Source organism: Otolemur garnettii, unplaced genomic scaffold, assembly GCF_000181295.1.
Source record: "Otolemur garnettii isolate 467f Iridium unplaced genomic scaffold, OtoGar3 scaffold00223, whole genome shotgun sequence".
NCBI lineage: Eukaryota > Metazoa > Chordata > Mammalia > Primates > Galagidae > Otolemur > Otolemur garnettii.
In genome coordinates, this window is record NW_003852618.1 from 601,846 (window position 1) to 620,287 (window position 18,442).

The 18,442-nt window shown below is 39.1% G+C and overlaps 1 protein-coding gene and 1 long non-coding RNA gene across 2 annotated transcripts; both read left to right on the plus strand.

Annotated features, from left to right (window-relative positions):
• The first annotated feature begins 1,440 nt into the window (after positions 1 to 1,440).
• LOC111722169 lies at positions 1,441 to 5,749 on the plus strand. Its single transcript, XR_002771088.1, has 3 exons — positions 1,441 to 1,701; positions 2,088 to 2,169; positions 5,542 to 5,749. It is a non-coding gene; the product is annotated as an uncharacterized LOC111722169 (long non-coding RNA).
• A 303-nt stretch (positions 5,750 to 6,052) lies between these two features.
• On the plus strand, positions 6,053 to 10,678 carry ZNF311 (zinc finger protein 311). The gene is made up of 3 exons (XM_023508106.1): positions 6,053 to 6,101; positions 6,630 to 6,734; positions 9,198 to 10,678. The coding sequence occupies exons 1-3, from the start codon at positions 6,068 to 6,070 to the stop codon at positions 10,676 to 10,678; spliced, it is 1,620 nt and encodes a 539-aa protein (XP_023363874.1). The 5' UTR covers positions 6,053 to 6,067.
• Positions 10,679 to 18,442: the final 7,764 nt, after the last annotated feature.

The window sequence follows — 18,442 nt, forward strand, 5'->3', positions numbered from 1 at the left end:
GTCTGTACCTTGGGCTGGTGTGGGACGCGACCTGCCGCCGAAAGGGGAGCAGGTGGGCGTCACTCACCTCTCTTAAATACATCCCCTTCCTGGGGCTCCCGAGGCTGCGAGCAGGGATAGGGGGCTTTGAGACCAGATGGGGGAGAGAAACCGCTGCGATTTCCACCCTCAGCTATTCCCCAGGATGGGCTTTTCCCACTGTTTTTCCTACTCCTAGGGTCCCTGACTCGTTCTGTTTATTCTTCTCTCCAGCATCCATTCATTTATTCTTCCATTCAGCCCATTTTTAACCCAGCGCTTACTAATGCAAGCACTGTTTCAGATGTTGGGACTGCACCAGTGAACAAGACAGACAAAAATCCCTGTCCTCTTGAAGCCTAGGGGACTACATTTATTTTAGCGAGAGAACTACACGCAGTATATAAGTAATTCATGCACCATGTTGGGAAGTGATAAAGTACCATAAATAAAAAGAAGAATTAATGGAAACCAATGTAAAGCATATCAGGATTGAAAGGAGGGGATAAGTTGCCATTTTAAGTCAGATAATTACAGTAGACCTTGGGAAGGGGACATATCACTAACACTGGAAGACGGCAAGAAATCATGGGGATAGCTTGAAGGAAACAGCCAGTGGAAATGACCAAAGATGGAAGAGAAAGAAGGTCAGTGTGGCTGAAGAAGATTGAATGAGAATAGTAAAAGATCCGAGGTACATGGTTACACACTTTTTTTTTTTGACAGAGTCTCACGTTGACGCCCTTGGTAGAGGAGTGCTGTGACGTCATAGCTCACAGCAACCTCAAACTCTTGGGTTCAAGCAATTCTCGTGCCTCAGCTCCCTGAGTAGCTGGGACTACAGGTGCACGCCACAACGCCTGGCTATTTTTAGAGACAAGATCTTGCTCATCCGCCCGCCTTGGCCTCTCAGAGTGCTAGGATTACAGGTGTGAGCCACCGCACCTGGCCATAATGGTTACATCTTATGAACTTTCATACTTTTGTTAAGGCCTTCAGCTTTTATTTCGAATGGTAGAGGTTAGAAGTAATACTAAACATATTCTGTAGGGCCTTTTATGCTTCTGTAAGAACTTCAGCTTTTATTTTGAGTAAGACTGAGCCATTGGAGAATTTTGAGCAGAGAGATGAAATAATCCAACTTAAGATGTAGACAGACCATTCAGATTGCTCTACTAAGAGGAGACGGAAGGAAAGCAAGGATAGAAGCAAGGATACCAGTTAGGTAGCTACTGCAGTAATGACAAGGAGAGGAGGTAACGTGATGATGGCTAGCAGTTGAGATTCTATTTTGGATATATTCACATTTTTAATTTGTCTTCCTGTACACCCTCATTTCCCAGAGATGCCTCAGGTCCTTGGAGATTTCCTCATTTCTCTGTGGTCATATTCTCTTCTCTTTTCCCTGCATCAGATATTCAGAAAAACAAGATGAGAGCTCACAGCTGGTTTAATGTTGTTGATAAACCTCTAATTTGGGGCAATATTTGACACATCAAACCAAACAGCAGCTGCCCTGTGGGTTAAGAAGGGTCCTTGGATGCCACCAACAAGACTTATGGACCCCAAAGGAGACTGACATCAACAGGGGTCACTTTACAACTTGTTTGGGAGCTGGATTGAACCAGAAGGAAGAAACTAAGACAGTGGCGGAAGACTGCAAAAGAAAAAAAGATGGAGGAGGTAAAAAGAAGAGGGTCTGCAATACTTAGCAAGAAGGAAGAATTGAATCCAGAAAGAAGGAAAGCTGTGGGAAGGGTGGCGGTCCCTCCTTCTAAATAACTGTTTTTCCTTCTTAACATGGTGATCATTAAAACTTTGTAATAAGAACTCTAATAGCGCAATCAGTTAGTGCATGGTACTGATAAAACTTTGTAGTAGTAGAGATTAATTAGATACTATTTCTGTTTTTCATAAGTATATTAGGAACTGAGTCCATGATTTCCTTCCCCCTTTTGATATTTGAAGTGACAGTTTCCATGGACAAACCTTAATGGTTGGTTGCATCTTCCAATGTATTTTTTCTCATCTCTATAACAACTGTGAATTCATTCTGTGCCCTGCAATAGGTTGTACTGTTGGATGCAAGTCCAGGACCACCAAGCCAGCTACTTTGGAAACCCCCTGATGCCCAGCTCCTTCTGGAAAGAGGTGAGGCAGACAGGTTATTGTGGCAGGAGTCATGACAACTGAGAATGGAGTATGCACATATAATGGGTACAGGATGCCATCTTGGGGCCGGAAAACCTGTTCATTATTGAGCACATATAGAAAGTTTTCTGTTGTTTCTGTGCCAGTCTCAGATCAGTATCAAGAGGACCTAAATTATTCAGGTTTTGCCCCCATCTTAAATCAAATTTGGAAAAAAACATCAAAGGCTTGTATATGATTCCACAGAGCAATTTTTCAAAGAATTCGAATGCATTCGATCATGTACTATATGTATAACTTGATATATATGATAAATAGTATATACATATTGTACATAAATATTTACACATATAAAACTCATGGTATAATTCAATACTTCCTATGCAACCATAATTTTGTCAACATGTAAAATTGAATATATGTAGCTTTACTTTTGTAGACCTTTTCAGAACCCTGAGGCTTTTAAATTACATTAAAGGTACCTGTCAAAATGGAAGATAAAGTGGTGATAAAAGAAGGAGCAAAGATTTTCCCATGTACCTCTGTGCCCTTTGGTGGCATATGTGAAGAGGAAAGTGGTTAAGATTTATATAAAAGGAGCTAATAGTACTGAGATCCAGGATATGATATTTAGCAATTCTGGAATCATCAGATCAGACCTAGAAAGGCATAGACTTTTGGACAGCGGACTAGGCCCACTCAAAAGTGGGTTTTTTAGAATGTTACCTGCAAAGGAAAAGTAAAATGCATTTCTAATGTACCATTAGCTTCCAGAGGAGAAATCCTAAAATGTTGCATGTACATGGAATTATAAATAAAATTAATAACATAGAACATTTTTATAAGTTTAGAAATAGAAAATAATTGACATTGCTAAAGTTGAGTGCTAATTTTATTTTTTAAATATAAAAATGTATACATTCTTGTGGTTTACCTCTGACCTGTGTCTTCTGGTCCTTTTTCTCAAGATGTCTTTTATTCTCCTCCAATGGATTTGTAGGATCATAAAATCTACAGTTACCTAACATAACCTAAGTGCATTTATCTCATCCTAGACCAGTGGCTCTCAACCTTCCTAATGCCACGACCCTTTAATACAGTTCCTCATATTGTGGTGACCCCCAACCATAAAATTATTTTCATTGCTACTTCTTAGCTGTAATTTTGCTACTGTTATGAATAGTAATGTAAATATCTGATATGCAGGATGTATTTTCATTGTTACAAAGGGGTCACAACCCACAGGTTGAGAACCGCTGTCCTAGACAATATCTGTATACTATTTTAACAATTAAGTTTGTGAGGGGGGGGAGGATGGGTGAAGAGAATGATATTGTGGGGATCACGCCTATAATTTATCCTATGGGTACAGGTGAATTTGTCTAAAGGTTGAATATAAATGTCTTAACATAACAATTATGAGAAAGACATGATGGCTATGTTAGCCACTTGGATGAGAGTTTTCCAAACTGCATATAGAAGTAACACACTATATCCTATGAGAGAATGAATGTACACAATTATGATCTAATAAAAAACAAATTAAAAAAAACAATTAAGTTTGTGAACTCCTCCTAAAAAAAGTGCTACGTACCTTATTATTGAATAGAACTATGGTCAACTTCAAGGTACTCCCCTTGGGAAGCTGTGCACTGATGCCAGTGTTTAGTGTACCCTTCAAAGCAACTTTGGAACTCTTTATCTGGAATGGCCATCAGAGCTGTTTATCTTATAAAGTCTGGCAATTAAGTTCACAAACTCAACCTAGAAAAAGTTGCTACCAACCTCATTGTCAAATATCACTGCCATCACCAGATGGCCAAGAGGAGTGCAATGAAGGTAACCATAGTGATAGTCAGCAATGAGTTATGTAGCACTTTTTCTAGGATGAATTTGCACACTTAATTGTTAGACCTGGTACAATGACAGCTTTGGTGGCCATTCCAGAAAATGAGTTCCAAAATTGCTTTAAAGGGTGGACAGGGTGCTACATACTACAGAACAAAAGGTGTTGCTGTAAATTCTGCTTCTCCAGGTGAGTTTAGGAATTTTTGAAACAAAACATTATAAAGGAACTTGGGGCTTTTTGTGTGAAGCAGTGGAAAAACTGAATGGAACTACCATGCTTAAGATACAGACTTGGTGGGTTAAAAGCTAAAAGTAGCCTAAACTGAGTCTTGGATGATTTCTATGAGAAAAAGTCAGTTGGTTCCAAATTAGAGTTTTAGTAAAATCAGAATGATAGTTTCAGGCCAAAGGGTAATCCTACAGTCTTAAGAACAGATGTCTTTGACCCTGTTGATATTTTGAGAGCAAAAAGCAATCATTCATAGTTGGATTTAGGATTGTATTGATGAAGTGTCAAGAAAGATAAGTCAGCTTAAACATGTAAGTTACAAAAAGGTTGAGATGACCTGCAAAGGATAAAATAGGGCTCCATAAGTTAGTAATGTGAAACCTTCTCACTCAATGGTATGGATTATACATGGACACACCGATAAAGTTTCTTTTGCATTTTAAAATGCTGTGTGTGCATTTTAAAGTGGTGTGGGAAGGATGGCTTTGTACTAAGGAATTAGTAGGAAAAAGGCTCATAATCACAGGGTAAGAGTGATTCTTCTCTAATTAAGAACAAGGAAAAAGAGACCAACCTAAGCCAAAGCAAGACCCTGTCTCTACAAGGAAAGCTGGGGATTGTCATGGGAGGTTATAGTCCTAGCTACTTGGGATGCTGAGTTAAGATCATTTGAACCCAAGAGTTTGAGGTTGCTGTGAGCTATGATGCCACGGCACTCTACCAAGGATGACAAAATATGACTCTATATAAAAAAAAAAAAGAAGAAGAAGAAAACCAAGGGAAAAAATTCTAATAAACTATCTGGAGATAGACCAGCCATTAAGTTACCTGAAGAAATAAGCTTTGGGCCTAACCCTGGATATTTCTGTTCACGTCTCCCCTTACCATTTCCCCTCTCCTCCACCCACATGTCTTTTGGAGGAAATGACATCAATATTCAAACACAGAAAGAAGAGTTATCCTATAAGCTAAGAATCAGTGATTTGGGTCTTTTTACCTGGTATATTTGGAAGAGGTTAAGGTTATTCCAGGAAAGATAGACCAGAGGAAAACATATAGTAGGTGAGAGGAAAATGCACTTCCAAGAGTTGGTTTGGCTGCCGTGCCAAGGCCTGATGCCCAGCACTGGAAGATGAGACTAGAAAAATAATGGAGAAGGAGGATACTGTAAGACAATAGACTTAACCCTAGGTTAGAATGGCAGGAACTTCTACATTTGCAGAAGAGAAGATGAAAACAGAAAGTTTCATTAATACTGTGCAAAACTTATTCTTGGCTTATTTCTCTTCCCTCAGCTCTACCAACTCCTCAATATCCTGCCTGTGTCAAAGATGGAGGCCAAGGAAACCTACTAGAAGCAGATACGACATTGATAACCCAGGCCCAAGTGAGCTGAGGCCCCTTTCGTCCTTCCTGAAAAAGATATCACAACTTGCTAAATATGGCCTTACTTTCACTGCCTTCACTGGTTGTGTAGCTCCCAAATCAAGGTGCTCCCTTCCATAAGACACATTTTGTTGGATGACAAACCACTTGTGGGTTGTTTCCTTTTACATTATTTTTCATTATTGAAAGCCCATGGTCCCTTTCACCTTGTTTCCAGATATTCACCACATGATAACAGCCTTTCACTTCTGTAAACCTTCTCCCTACAAATTCCTTTCTTCTGCCTGTCTCCTGGGGAAGCTATGGAGTTTTCTCCAGGACAGCATGAACATATTGTTTCAGGAGTCAATGATGTTTGAGGATGTAGCTGTGAAGTTCACCAGCAGGGAGTGGCAGTATCTGAGCTATGATCAAAGGCATCTCTATAAGGATGTGATGTTGGAAAATTATGGGAACATGATATCACTTGGTAAGGATCTTCTCTGCACTTGGCTTAGTGCTTTATCCCTTCCTTTTTTTTATTTAATTGCTTTGTTCATTGATGTATATGGGATCTCATATTGAAACTCATAGCCCTCATTCTTTATCATCAGGGCCTTGCTCAAAGTTAGAATTTTAAGCTGCCTCTGTTACATAGAAAGATAATTTTTTGGCTACCTAGTTGCTACTTTCTGATTCTTTGGAATGGACTCTGCCTGGGTGAAAAGGAGACACTTAGGTTCTGTTTTCCCTACGTTCTTGCTTCATCAAGCATCTCATTTTTTATCAGGTGTTCTATTTTGAGCTCCTAGTCATGAACTACCTTCTAGGCACACAAAACTGATAGTCTTTCTATATAGATTCCCATTCTCCTAGGAAGGACAAACCCCTGAATAAACTTTTCTCTACCTAAATAGATGTTTCTCTCCTGTCTCCATATGCAAACAGAAGGATCAGGGTTAAGTGTTAGGACAGTTCTGTATTGGTGTATATACTCTTATTTCTTCTTTACAATCAGGATTTTCATTTCCTAAACCTCATTTGATCTCTCATCTGGAGCAAGGGGCAGAGCCCTGTGTTCAGGATCTACAGGATAGAGAGTTCCTGAGCTGTTCCTACCCAGGTGAGTGGTAGAGAAGCTTTCAATCTTTCTGATCTTCCATGTGACAATGATTACAGAATATTCTTAGAGGTGGGTCATCCATCCTAAAGGGCCCAAGGAAGGAAATCCATTGAGGATTTAAGGGGAAAAAGAAAAACAACACAAACAACAAACTATTGGGGCAGTTATTCCGTCATTATCTACTTGGTTCTTCACAGTGTCTAATAGACTTTTTGCAATTTGGCCCTCAAGGAAAACTCAGAAAATTTATCACCGCTTTGTGTATGAGTTACTCCCACTGCACAGAGAACAAGAAATTAAAGGAGGGGAGAGACAAAAAAAATAGAGGAAACATATGAGAAAATATTGAGAAGTAAAAGAATATGAACTAGGAATAATTCATTATGACTAGAGTAAAGGGCTTGGGGTAGATTTGGGAAGGTTTAGGAGCAGTAGAACAGGACAAGATCATGGTTTTGTTTGTTTGATTGTTGTTCTTTTAGGAGTTTTTAAAAACTACAAACCTTGAACTTACCTTTTATAATAACAGCTAACATTGATTTCAGTACTTAGTGTGGCAAGTGCTTTGCATACATTAACTCTCTTAATTATTATGGGTAGTCTAGAGCCCATTTTATACATATGTGTGTATATACTTTTTTTTTTTTTGAGACCAAGTCTCACTCTGTTGCCCTGGGTAAAGTACCATGGCATCATCCTAGCTCACAGCAACCTCAAACTCTTGAGCTCAAGCCATCCTCTTGCCTCAGCCTCCCTAGTAGCTGGAACTATTGGTACCCACCACAACATCCAGTTAGTTTTTCTACTTTTAGTGGACATGAAGTCTTGGTCTCAAACTTCTGAGTCCAAGCAGTCCACCTGCCTCATCCTCCCAGAGTGCTAGGATTACAGGCATTCAGCCACTGCACCCAGCCTAGAGCCTATTTTTATATGTAAAACATCTGAGGCAAGAGAGAATTTAAGTCATCCTCCCAAGTTCACAGTTACAAGTCATCAGAAGTGGGTTTTGAACACAGACAGTCTTGCTGTAGCACTGGGACTCTTGACTTTTGCTTTACTTCCTTCCTGTCTGGTTAACTATGGAGTGTTATTGAGGTATTTTGAGCTAGAGAGTAACATGATTAGATCTGATTTTTAGAAAGAATAATCTGGAAGCAGTGTAGAGAATAGATGAAGAAAGACAGACTAAAGGACACCTAAGGAATATTGCAGTTACCTAGTAAGAATGCACTGGCAGTAGAAATGAAGAGGAATGAATAGAATTGAGAGATAAGACAATTGATTTGTATTCTTTGGATGCCAACAATAGAAATTAACTCAAGCTAGGCTGGTCACAATGGCTTACACCTGTAATCCTATCACTCTGAGAATGGCACTCTGAGAGGATGAAGGGGGAGGAACAATTGAGCTCAGGAGTTTGAGACCAGTCTGAATAAGACTGAGACCCCATCACTTCCAACAAGAGAAAAACTAGCTGGGCATTGTGGTGAGCACCTGTAGTTTCAGCTACTTGGGAGGCTGAGGCAAGAGGATCACTTGAACCCAAGAGTTTGAGGTTGCTGTGAGCTATGATGATGCTGTGGCACTCTACCCAGGGTGACAGAGTGAAATGAACTCAAGCTAGCTCAAGCAGAAGAATATGAATTTATTTATTACTCAAGGCGTGTCATGGAACCTAAGGGCAGGTATGTTATTAGGCCTAGAAGAAACTGTAACACCATCAGACCCCTGTCTCCAGCTGTTTTCTTTGTGAGTCAGCTTCATTTTTCTTTCTTGGCAGATTGACCTTATTCTCAGACCAGATGGCAGAACATTCACCTCTATATTATAGACCATCCCACCACCACTGCTTCTCAAACTTAAGTGCTAAATATTTAGCTACTTTTAGAGCCTGGCCTTACCTGCCCTCAGATCACAATTGCATACTCCAGGATGAGAGAATCTGGCTTGATTTGGGTCAGTTACTGCTCAGATCTTATCTGCCCTACACTGATGGGCTGAGTTACCCAGCAGAAATACGGCTCTCCAGGGCCCATTCTTAGGAGCAAAGCAGACAGTTGAAAGGAGACTACATCAGCATTTCAGCACCCCTTTGCATCTCACTTCGTAGGTAGAATTTTGTAAATGTTAGTTAAGTAAATATGAGAGGGGGGAGAAGGAATTGAAGATGGTTTCTAGTTTCCTGGTTTAGGAAACTAGGTATGTAGAGTTTCTATTCACTAAACTAGGAGAATCTAGAGGAGAAATAGGCTTGTAAGGATTCTTATATAAAGTTTGCCAAGTTTAAGATATCTAAGTTTTTTGTTTTCTTTTGTTTTTCAAGCCCTCCTGACTTTGGGCCACAATGTTAGCAATTTTTCCACCATGGAAAAAGCAATTTACTATTTAGATAGCTTAATACTTCTTCATCTCTCCCATCTCACTTATTTCCTTTCCTCTGGCATTTTTATTTTCTCATTTAAGTGTCAACTGATAAGACATGGCCTGACAATGAGAAGACAAGTTCAGAACAAGAGGTTTTTGAAAATAGAATAATCAATAAGGTGAAATTTAACAGTCTCCTGGAAGTTGTTTCCCAAGATCCTGAAGTTGGAGAAGCTTGTCTTCAAGGTGTCAAATTTGAGAATCAATGGGAAACACCTATAATGAGAGAAGAGGAAGGCAGTTCTACAGAATTGGCCTTCAAAATAGGAAAGAACCCAAAGATACTTAGAAAAAACTTTAATCCAAACTCAAAACATTTTCCATATAATAGAGTTCTGATAGCACAGAAATGCCATGAATGTGCCAAGTGTGGCAAAAACTTTAATTGGCATTCAGATCTGATTCTCCATGAGCAAATTCATTCTAGGGAGAAACCCCATGTGTGTAACACATGTGGGAAAGCATTCAAGACCAGAAATCAGCTTTCTATGCACCAGATAATCCACATAGGAAAGAAACCCTTTAACTGTGCACAGTGTGGGAAGGCCTTCAATAGTAGATCAGCTCTTTGCCGACACAAAAAAACGCACAGTGAAGACAAGCCTCATGCGTGCAGGGACTGTGGGAAGACCTTCAAGACAAGAAACCGACTCTGTGTGCATCAGCTTGTCCACACTGGGGAAAAGCCTTTTGAGTGTAATGACTGTGGGAAGGCCTTCCAGTTTAAGCATTCCCTTACCATCCATGTTAGAATCCACACTGGAGAGAAACCATACGAATGTGAGCAGTGTGGGAAGGCTTTCAGTGGGAGTTCAGACCTTACCAAACACACAAGAATCCACACTGGGGAACGACCATATAAGTGCAGTGAGTGTGGGAAGGCCTTTAGTCAGAGCTCAGACCTGAGCAAACACAAACGAATCCACACTCAGGAGAAACACTATGGGTGTCCCCAATGTGGAAAAGTCTTCACTATCAAGGCAGAGCTCACCAAACACAGGAAGATCCACACAGAAGAGAAATCATACAAGTGTGAGGAGTGCGGGAAAACTTTTCGTCATAACTGTAAGCGCAGGGCTCATGAACGAGAACACACTGGGGAGAAGCCCTATCAATGTGGGGCTTGTGGGAAAGCCTTCCAGGATCAGCACTGCCTTACTGTCCATCAAAGAATCCACACAGGAGACAAGCCTTATAAATGTTCAGAGTGTGGCAAAGCTTTCAATGGGAAGTCAAACTTAACCAATCATCAGAGAATCCACACTGGCGAAAAACCTTACAAATGTGAGGTGTGTGGAAAGGCCTTTCCTCATAGTTCAGTCCTGAGGCAGCACAAAAGAATCCACACTGGTGAGAAGCCATATATCTGCTGTGAGTGTGGCATGTCTTTCCGGCAGGGCTCGGCTTTAATTGGACATAAGCGAGTTCATACTGGGGAGAGACCTTATGAATGTGAGGAGTGTGGAAAAACTTTCAGAGTGAGCTCAAATCTTACTGGACATAAGAAAAGAAAACATTGAATATGGAGAACTCATGAACTTGATGAGAGAGGTCCAGAAAGTTTCTCAGACCTCAGCATTCAATATTTGGAACACCAGTGCCTGAGTGTAGTGATTTTGGTATATACACTCTGTTTCTTTTTCTACTTCTTAGACTGTTCTTGTCTTTTATATTGGTTATTCATGATTTCCTAACCCCTAATTGAGAGATTTCCCCCAAAGGCATTGTCCTTTACCTTCCTATTTAGTTCTTAATTCTTCAGGGAACACATTTATTTCCAAGAGTTTGTCAATCACTTTATAATAAATATAGTGAAACCTCTGTAAGTTAACTACCTAAGGGACTGTAAAAAAACTGGTTGACATACAAAGGTGGTCAACTTGAAGCACTAGGCCTGCTGTACTAATAGGTACACGTGGTGCATGTCCAGTCTATGAAAATTAGATCAACTTAAGGAGGTGGTCAATGTAGAGAGATGGGCCAACTATGGAGGTTCTATCATACTTACTTGTCTGTGTCAGGCACTGTTCTAAGGTCTGTATGCAGTTTAACTTGTTTTATCCATCCAATAGAAGGAATTTGAAGCATAGAAAGATTATGAAACTTGCCCAGGATCACATAACTAGTTAATTCTATACAAATGATCCCCCCACATGCATGCACCACATCTTTTGGATGTGAACCTATACCTCAGTTCAGCATGAAACAGTTTTTTAATTAATAAACGATCATTTTTAGCAAGTTTTATTTTACACAAAGCTTGAATGATACTTCATATTATATCAGAATTGCTGGTATTCAGGGTTAAAAGGGAGGTAAGCAGACTTTTAAATTAACAGATATGGAGAAATAACCTGTACATTGCTCAAGTAGAAGTACACTTATGGAAAGAGTATGAAACCTGCAACACTTTGAGTTACCAGCAGAAGGAAATTTTTTCTTTTTTTTGGCCAGGGCTGGGTTTGAATCTGCCACCTCTGGCTTATGGGGCCAGCGCCCTACCCTTTTGAGCCACAGGCACTGCCCAGAAGGAAATTTTTTAAGTATTTATTTTTAAAATATTTGCTATGTCCATTTGCATGACATGTGAAATAGTCTTTCAAATTCATTAATAAGTTTATATCTTTCAGGATGTTAGGTATCTCATATCCATCCCTTTCTCTATACCCTCTGTATTTAGTCCAAATAGATTATTTCTTTTCTTTTCTTTTGGAGACAGAGTTTCACTTTGACATCTTTGGTAGGGTGCCAAGGCATCATAGCTCACAGCAACCTCCAGCTCTTGGGCTCACGTGATCTTCCCTCAGCCTTCCAAGTAGCTGGGAATACAGGTGCCCACCACAACACCTGGCTATTTTTAGAGATGAGGTCTCACTATTGCTCAGGCTGGTCTCAAACTCCTATACTCAAGCAATCCACCCACATCAGCCTCCCAGAGTGCTAGGATTACAGGCGTGAGCCACTGTGCCTAACCCCAAATAAATTATTTCTAAATTCTACCTTCACCAATCCATCTTCAGCATGATTGTTGATTGCTATGATCCTGATTCTAAAAGCTGCCAGTTGACTCCTAATCTTATAGTAAGAAACTCCAAATTACTACCTTGACCTCCAGAATCTACAAAATGAGCATTGTAAGAAAGCATATGAATAAATTTCAGATATTTTACTTGGCAAACAAGATTTTTGATTTGTTTTGAAAATTTTGAAAAGCTACTTTGTGAGGAGTCTTGTTAATCTTGTTCTGCAATTATCTCAGGGCATCAAACTACAATCCATGGGTAAAAACTACAGATACACATTTCTGTATAAGAGATCCCCAACTGGAATAGACTGACTTGCTTTAAGTGATGTTGAAGGAATTCAGAAGTCAACATAATTGAATGACAAAACAAGGTACTATTGCTTGAAATCCTAAAATAACTGTAGTTCTAATTCTGAAGAATTACTAAAACAAGAGTTGCTGATCTTGTTATAATTTACTTAGGAAAATCACCAGATAAAACTCACTTTTTTATCCAGCTTCCAAAAGAGTGCATAGAATAAATATGCATACTGAATTCTAATATCTCTAGCCTACTTTCCTCACTGTCTCCAAGAATGCTAAGGGTCAGGTTTTCACCTTTCAGGCTAAAGATTAAAACAATTCTGTAAGAACCACAACCAGGAGAATATACCTAAAGATATTGACATTAGGAGTTTCTCAGCAAGCAGCCCACCCAGATAACCTACAATACAATACAAACTAACAAATTCAAGTTACAGTACCAGAACTTCATATCAGCTTTGTAGTCCCTTCTATTAAAGAAAAAGTCTATTAAAATTTCAAAACCATACAAGAGTAAAGAACATGGAAAAATGAATTCCATATGCACATCCAACTTCCATAATTTTTGATTCAGGGTTATTCTTGTTTTGTCTATATCCCACCCACTCACTCTGGTCAAGATTACTTTGAAGCAAATTTTAGAATTTGTGTTTATCCGTAAATATTTAATTATCTATAGCAGATGATAAGTCTTTCTAAAAAAACTAACAATAGATTCCAGACACATGTCTATCATCCTAGCTACTGGGGAGGGTGAGGTGGGAGGATCCCTTAAGCCCAGGAGTTCAAAACCAGCCTGGCCAACATAATAAATAAATAAATAAAATCCTAATAATAGTACAATTATCACACCTAAACAAAAGATATCTATTTTGTTAATATCATTAAAGATTCATTTAGTTTTCAAAATTTTCTGTTTCTGTTTTACATATATATTTGAGCAGAATATATTAAATATTCAAAAATCCAAATATTCAACTAATCCATTGTGATTAGTTGGAACCTATCTTAAGACTTTTAATACATAAGTTTCCCCCACAATCATTTTTTCTTGCAGTTTAGTAAAAGGCAAGATATTTATACAATCTGAAGAGAAACCATAGTATTTTCTTGCAATTTCTTTAATGATTAACTAGATTGTACTCTGGCACTTCACCCAGTTTGCATTTTATTTATTGCACCCCTTTGGTGGTATTTAACATATTCCTCTGCCTCTATGTGTCCTATAAATTAGTAGTTAGAACTAGGGGCTTTATCAAATTTAAAATAGATTTGGTTTTGGTTAAGACTGCTTCCTAAGTGTCAGTCCAAACCTTTTTGGTTTAACATGAGTATATTAGTCTTTCATAGATTCCTTGCTTTCTGGTGAAAAGATTTACCAGGTTTAGCTAGTATATTTCCTTAAGACAATCCTTCTTTCTAAAAACTAATACTGGAAGAATATAAAATCTGAATAGTCTGATACCAATTATTTATCTTTTTTTTTTTTTTGAGACAGAGTATCACTCTGTTGCCCTGGGTAGAGTCCCATGGCATCATAGTTCACATAATCTCAAACCCTTGGGTTGTGGTGATTCTCTTGCCTCAGCCTCCAAGTAGCTGGAACTATTGGCATGTGCCACCACACCTGGATAGTTTTTGTCGAGACAGGGTCTTGTTCTTGCTCAGATTGGTCTTGAACTTCTCAGCTCAAGCAATCTGGCCTCCCAGAGTGCTAAGATTACTGGCTGAGCAACCAGGCCCAGCCTAATACCAATTATTTTTATATACCTAGAAAAAAACTCCAGACTCAAATAGTTTCACCAATTAATTCTATTAAACATGCAGGGAAAAATAATGCCAATGTTAAACTCATGAGGCCTGCATAACATTGATAACCCCAAAGAGAAGATTAAAAAAAATTGCATGTCATTATTATTCATGAATATAGTGAGAAAAATCTAAAATATAACAAACTGAATTTGGTAATATACATGTGTGTTTGAGGGGGGGAGGGGCTGGGGCTGAGTTTGAACTGGCCACCTCTGGCGTATGGGGCCAGTGCCCTACTCTTTCGTGCCATAGGCACTGCTCACATGTATGTGTTTTAAAAGATGATATATCTTGAATGAGTTAAAGTAATTCTAGCAATGTAAAGCTGGCTTAGCATTCAATACTCAGTGAAGATAATTTACCATGTTAACAGAATGGAGGAAAAAATTATGTAAACATTAGATAACAGCAAAAATTTTTTTTTACAATATTTTTTAAAATCTCAGCTGGACGCACAGGATCACTTCCAACCTGCATGAGCAAGAACTAGACACTCATCTCTACAAAAAATATAAAAATTAGCCAGGTGTGGTGGCACATACCTGTAGTCCCAGCCACTTGGGAGGCTGAGGGTGGAGGATCAGTTGAGCCCAGGAATTTGAGGTTCCCGTGAGCTAAGATGATGCCACTGCACTCTATCCCAGGCAACACAGCAAGACTCTGTCTCCCCCACAAATTAAGCTATAGGTTCATTACAGCCTAACTAAAAACCCTAACAATGCATTTTTGTAGAAAGTGACAAATTGATTCTAAAGTTTATATTGAAATGCAATATAATTCTTGACCAAGAATAGCCAAGTTAGTCTTTAACAAAAATAACAAAGGTATAGAACTTTAGCAGATATCAAGATGTTTTAAAGCTATGGGCAATTTGGCTTTGGTATAAAGACAGGCAATAAACCAATGGAACAGAAAGAAAGGCAGAGATTTGTAAAAGGCAAGATTTTATAGTTTTATAAGTAAGTGTTGGATAATATTAATATGCCTTCAATTCAAAAAAAGATTTCTCAAGACGCCAAAAGGGGTAATCTTAAATTAATTTGAAAAAAAAATTTTGGAAACTTCAACTAGTTTAAAAAGAAGGAATTATTTCATCAAGAACACTATAACAAAAGGAAAACTACAATTTTCTCATGAATTGTTAAGAAAGATATCTGGAAGAAACATTTGGATCATGTGAGTTGCTTTTCTTTTTGTTTTGTTTTGTTTTGTTTGAGACAAAGTCTTACTTTGTCACCCTCGGTAGAGTGCCATAGAAATGCTGGATAGCTCACAGCTCACAGCAACTTCAAACTCTTGGGCTCAAGCGATTCTCTTGCCTCAGCCTCCCAAGTAGCTGAGACTACAGGCGCCTGCCACAACACCTGGCCAGTTTTAGACATAGGGGTGTCACTCTAGCTCAGGCTGGTCTTGGACCTGTGAGCTCAGACAATCCACTGAGCTACCACACCCAGCCTCTGAATGACTCCATCTTATTCTCACTACATGTGATTTCACTGTGAGCTATGATGCCATGGCACTCTACCAAGGGCAACAAAGTGAGACTGTATCAAAAAAAACCCAACAACAACAACAAAAATATCACTGGAAAATAATAAACAATGGAGCAATGCTGTCTACATCCTAAAGGAAAATGATTTTGAACTTAGATTTCTATATCTAAATAATAATAATGAATAATTAAGAATGAGCGTATAATAAACATTTTTAAAACATGAAAGATGTGAGATGATGGTTATGTTAATCAATCTGATTTAAGCATTCCACATTGTATATCAAATCAACACATTGCACCCCATAATTGTATACAGTTAGTTTATGATTTAATAAAAAAAATACAATAAAACATGGAAGATCTCAAAAAATTTACCTCATGGTTGTATTTTATCATAGGCTCCACCCAAATAAATAAGTAAAGATCCAGGGGATTTGAAGGAAGACGTGGGAACCAGGGCACAGGCATCATAGTAGAGGAAGAAGGAAAAGGTAAACCCTCAATTCCAGCCATCCAGCAACCAGACCATACTAGAGCATGATGGAGAAATCTGGTAGAAATGACTCCAAGGAAAATTCATAATGCTTAAACATTTGATTATTCAGAAAAGAGTATTTAAGAGTTTCCCTGTTCTTCAGAGGATAAGGGAATAATAGGAATTGGTGACAGAAAACTAGTCAAATAAAAAGACAAGGCAACCAAAAAGTCCAGTATGATCAAAAATTTTTTTTATTGTTTGGGATTCATTGAGGGTACAAAGAATTATGTTACACTGATTGCATGTGTTAACTCAATTCCTTTTTGTTTTTTGAGGCAGAGTCTCACTCTGTAGCCCCTGGTAGAGAGAGTGCGTTGGCGTCCTTGCTCACAACAACCTCAGACTCTGGGACTCAAGCGATTCTCTTGCCTCAGCCTCCAGAGTAGCTGGGATTACAGACACCCACCACAGTGCCCAGCTGTTTTTAGAGGCGAGGTCTTGCTCTAGCTCAGTCTGGTCAGGTTGGTCTCCAACTCCTGAGCTCATGTGATCCGCCTTGGCCTCCCAGAGTGTTGGGATTGCAGGCATGAGCCATTGCACCCAGCCTGGTAAATTCTCTCTTGTGTCTCACCCCCAAGAGGGATGCCCTACACAGTGATCCCCCAACCCACTCCCTCCTCCCCTCTCTGCACTCCCTCATTCCTCTACCCCCATCATATACTAGGTCATCTACTGCCTTCATATTAGAATTGAGAACATGGGATTCTTGCTTCTCCATTCTTGTGAAACTTTACTAAGAAGAATGTTTTCCACCTCCACCCAGGTTAATACAAAAGATGTAAAGTCTCCATCTCTTTTAATGGCTGAATAATATTCTGTGGTGTATATATACTGCAGCTTCTTAATGCATTCCTGGGTTAGTGGGCATTTAGGTTGTCTCCACATTTGAGGGATTATAAATTGAGCTGCAATAAACAGTCTAGTGGGAATGTCCTTGTGATAAAAGGATTTTATTTTTCTTCTGGGTAGATGCCCAGTAATGGGATTGCAGGATCAAATGGGAGCTCTAATTTGAGTTCTTTGAAGATTCTCCATACTGCCTTCCAAAAAGGTTGTATTACTTTGCAGGCCCACAGCAGCGTAAAGTGTTCCCTTCTCTCCACATCCACGCCAGCATCTGCAGCTTTGATATTTTGTGATGTGGGCCATTCTCACTGAGGTTAGGTGATATCTCAGGGTGGTTTTGATTGCATTTCTCTGATGATTAGGGACAATGAGCATTTTTTGTATATTTGTTAGCCATTTGTCTTTTTTAGAGGAGATTCTATTCATGTCTTTTGCCCAGTTACTATGATCAAATTTAGCCAAAAATTATAATTATAGTATAGTATATGTCTCAGTATAAAAGAATACATTGTACAGAGAGGATGGAAGATGTCAACCTGTTGTTGATAGTGAATATCCGAAGTAAATTTGCAAATTCCAAAACAGAAAGAAGAGACAAATACCTACAAAGAAGTGCAAAGGGGCATAATAAGAAATCTATATTTGTCTTTGTCCCTCATTTCCAGAACATAAGCCCTAAATCCTTGGAATTTGGGGGATAATAAAAGCCTCTTTTATTCTAATGAGATGGTACTTGGTGGGCCCCTATGTAGACTGCTTCAGGGGCTGGTCACCAGAAAGACCACACGTTAGTTAGAAGCCTGGAACATGCAGCTCCCCCCTAACTTCAGGGGAAGGAAAGGGGGCTGAAGATTAAGTTAATAACTGATCGTGTCTATGATGAGGAAATGTTAATGGAGATCCCTAACTGACAGAATTCCACTAGCTTCTGGTTTGGTGAATGAATTGAGGTGCTTGGAGGATGACTCACCCAGAGAAGGCATGGAAGTACCTCTCCATATACCTTATCCTATACATTTCTTCTATTTGGCTGTCCCTGAGTTGTATCCTTTATAATAAACTGGTAAATGGAAGTAAAATGTGTTCCTGGGTTCTGTGAGCCAATCTAGCAAATTATCAAACTTGAGGAAGGAGTTCGGGAATCATCAATTTATTAGCCAGTGAGAAGTATAGAAGGCCTGGGACTTGCTGGCTTCTAAACTAAGGGACAGGCTTGTGGGTCTGGGATCATTAATTTCTGGTAGTGTTAGTATTAAATTGTTGAA

Bases quoted from the DNA above. Each gene is read 5' to 3' on its own strand.
- ZNF311 (XM_023508106.1), top strand. From the start codon at position 6,068: ATGTTGGAAAATTATGGGAACATGATATCACTTG. The intron at 6,102-6,629 runs GTAAGGATCTTC...CTTTACAATCAG, and splicing joins TGGGAACATGATATCACTTG to GATTTTCATTTCCTAAACCT. The intron at 6,735-9,197 runs GTGAGTGGTAGA...TTCTCATTTAAG, and splicing joins CCTGAGCTGTTCCTACCCAG to TGTCAACTGATAAGACATGG.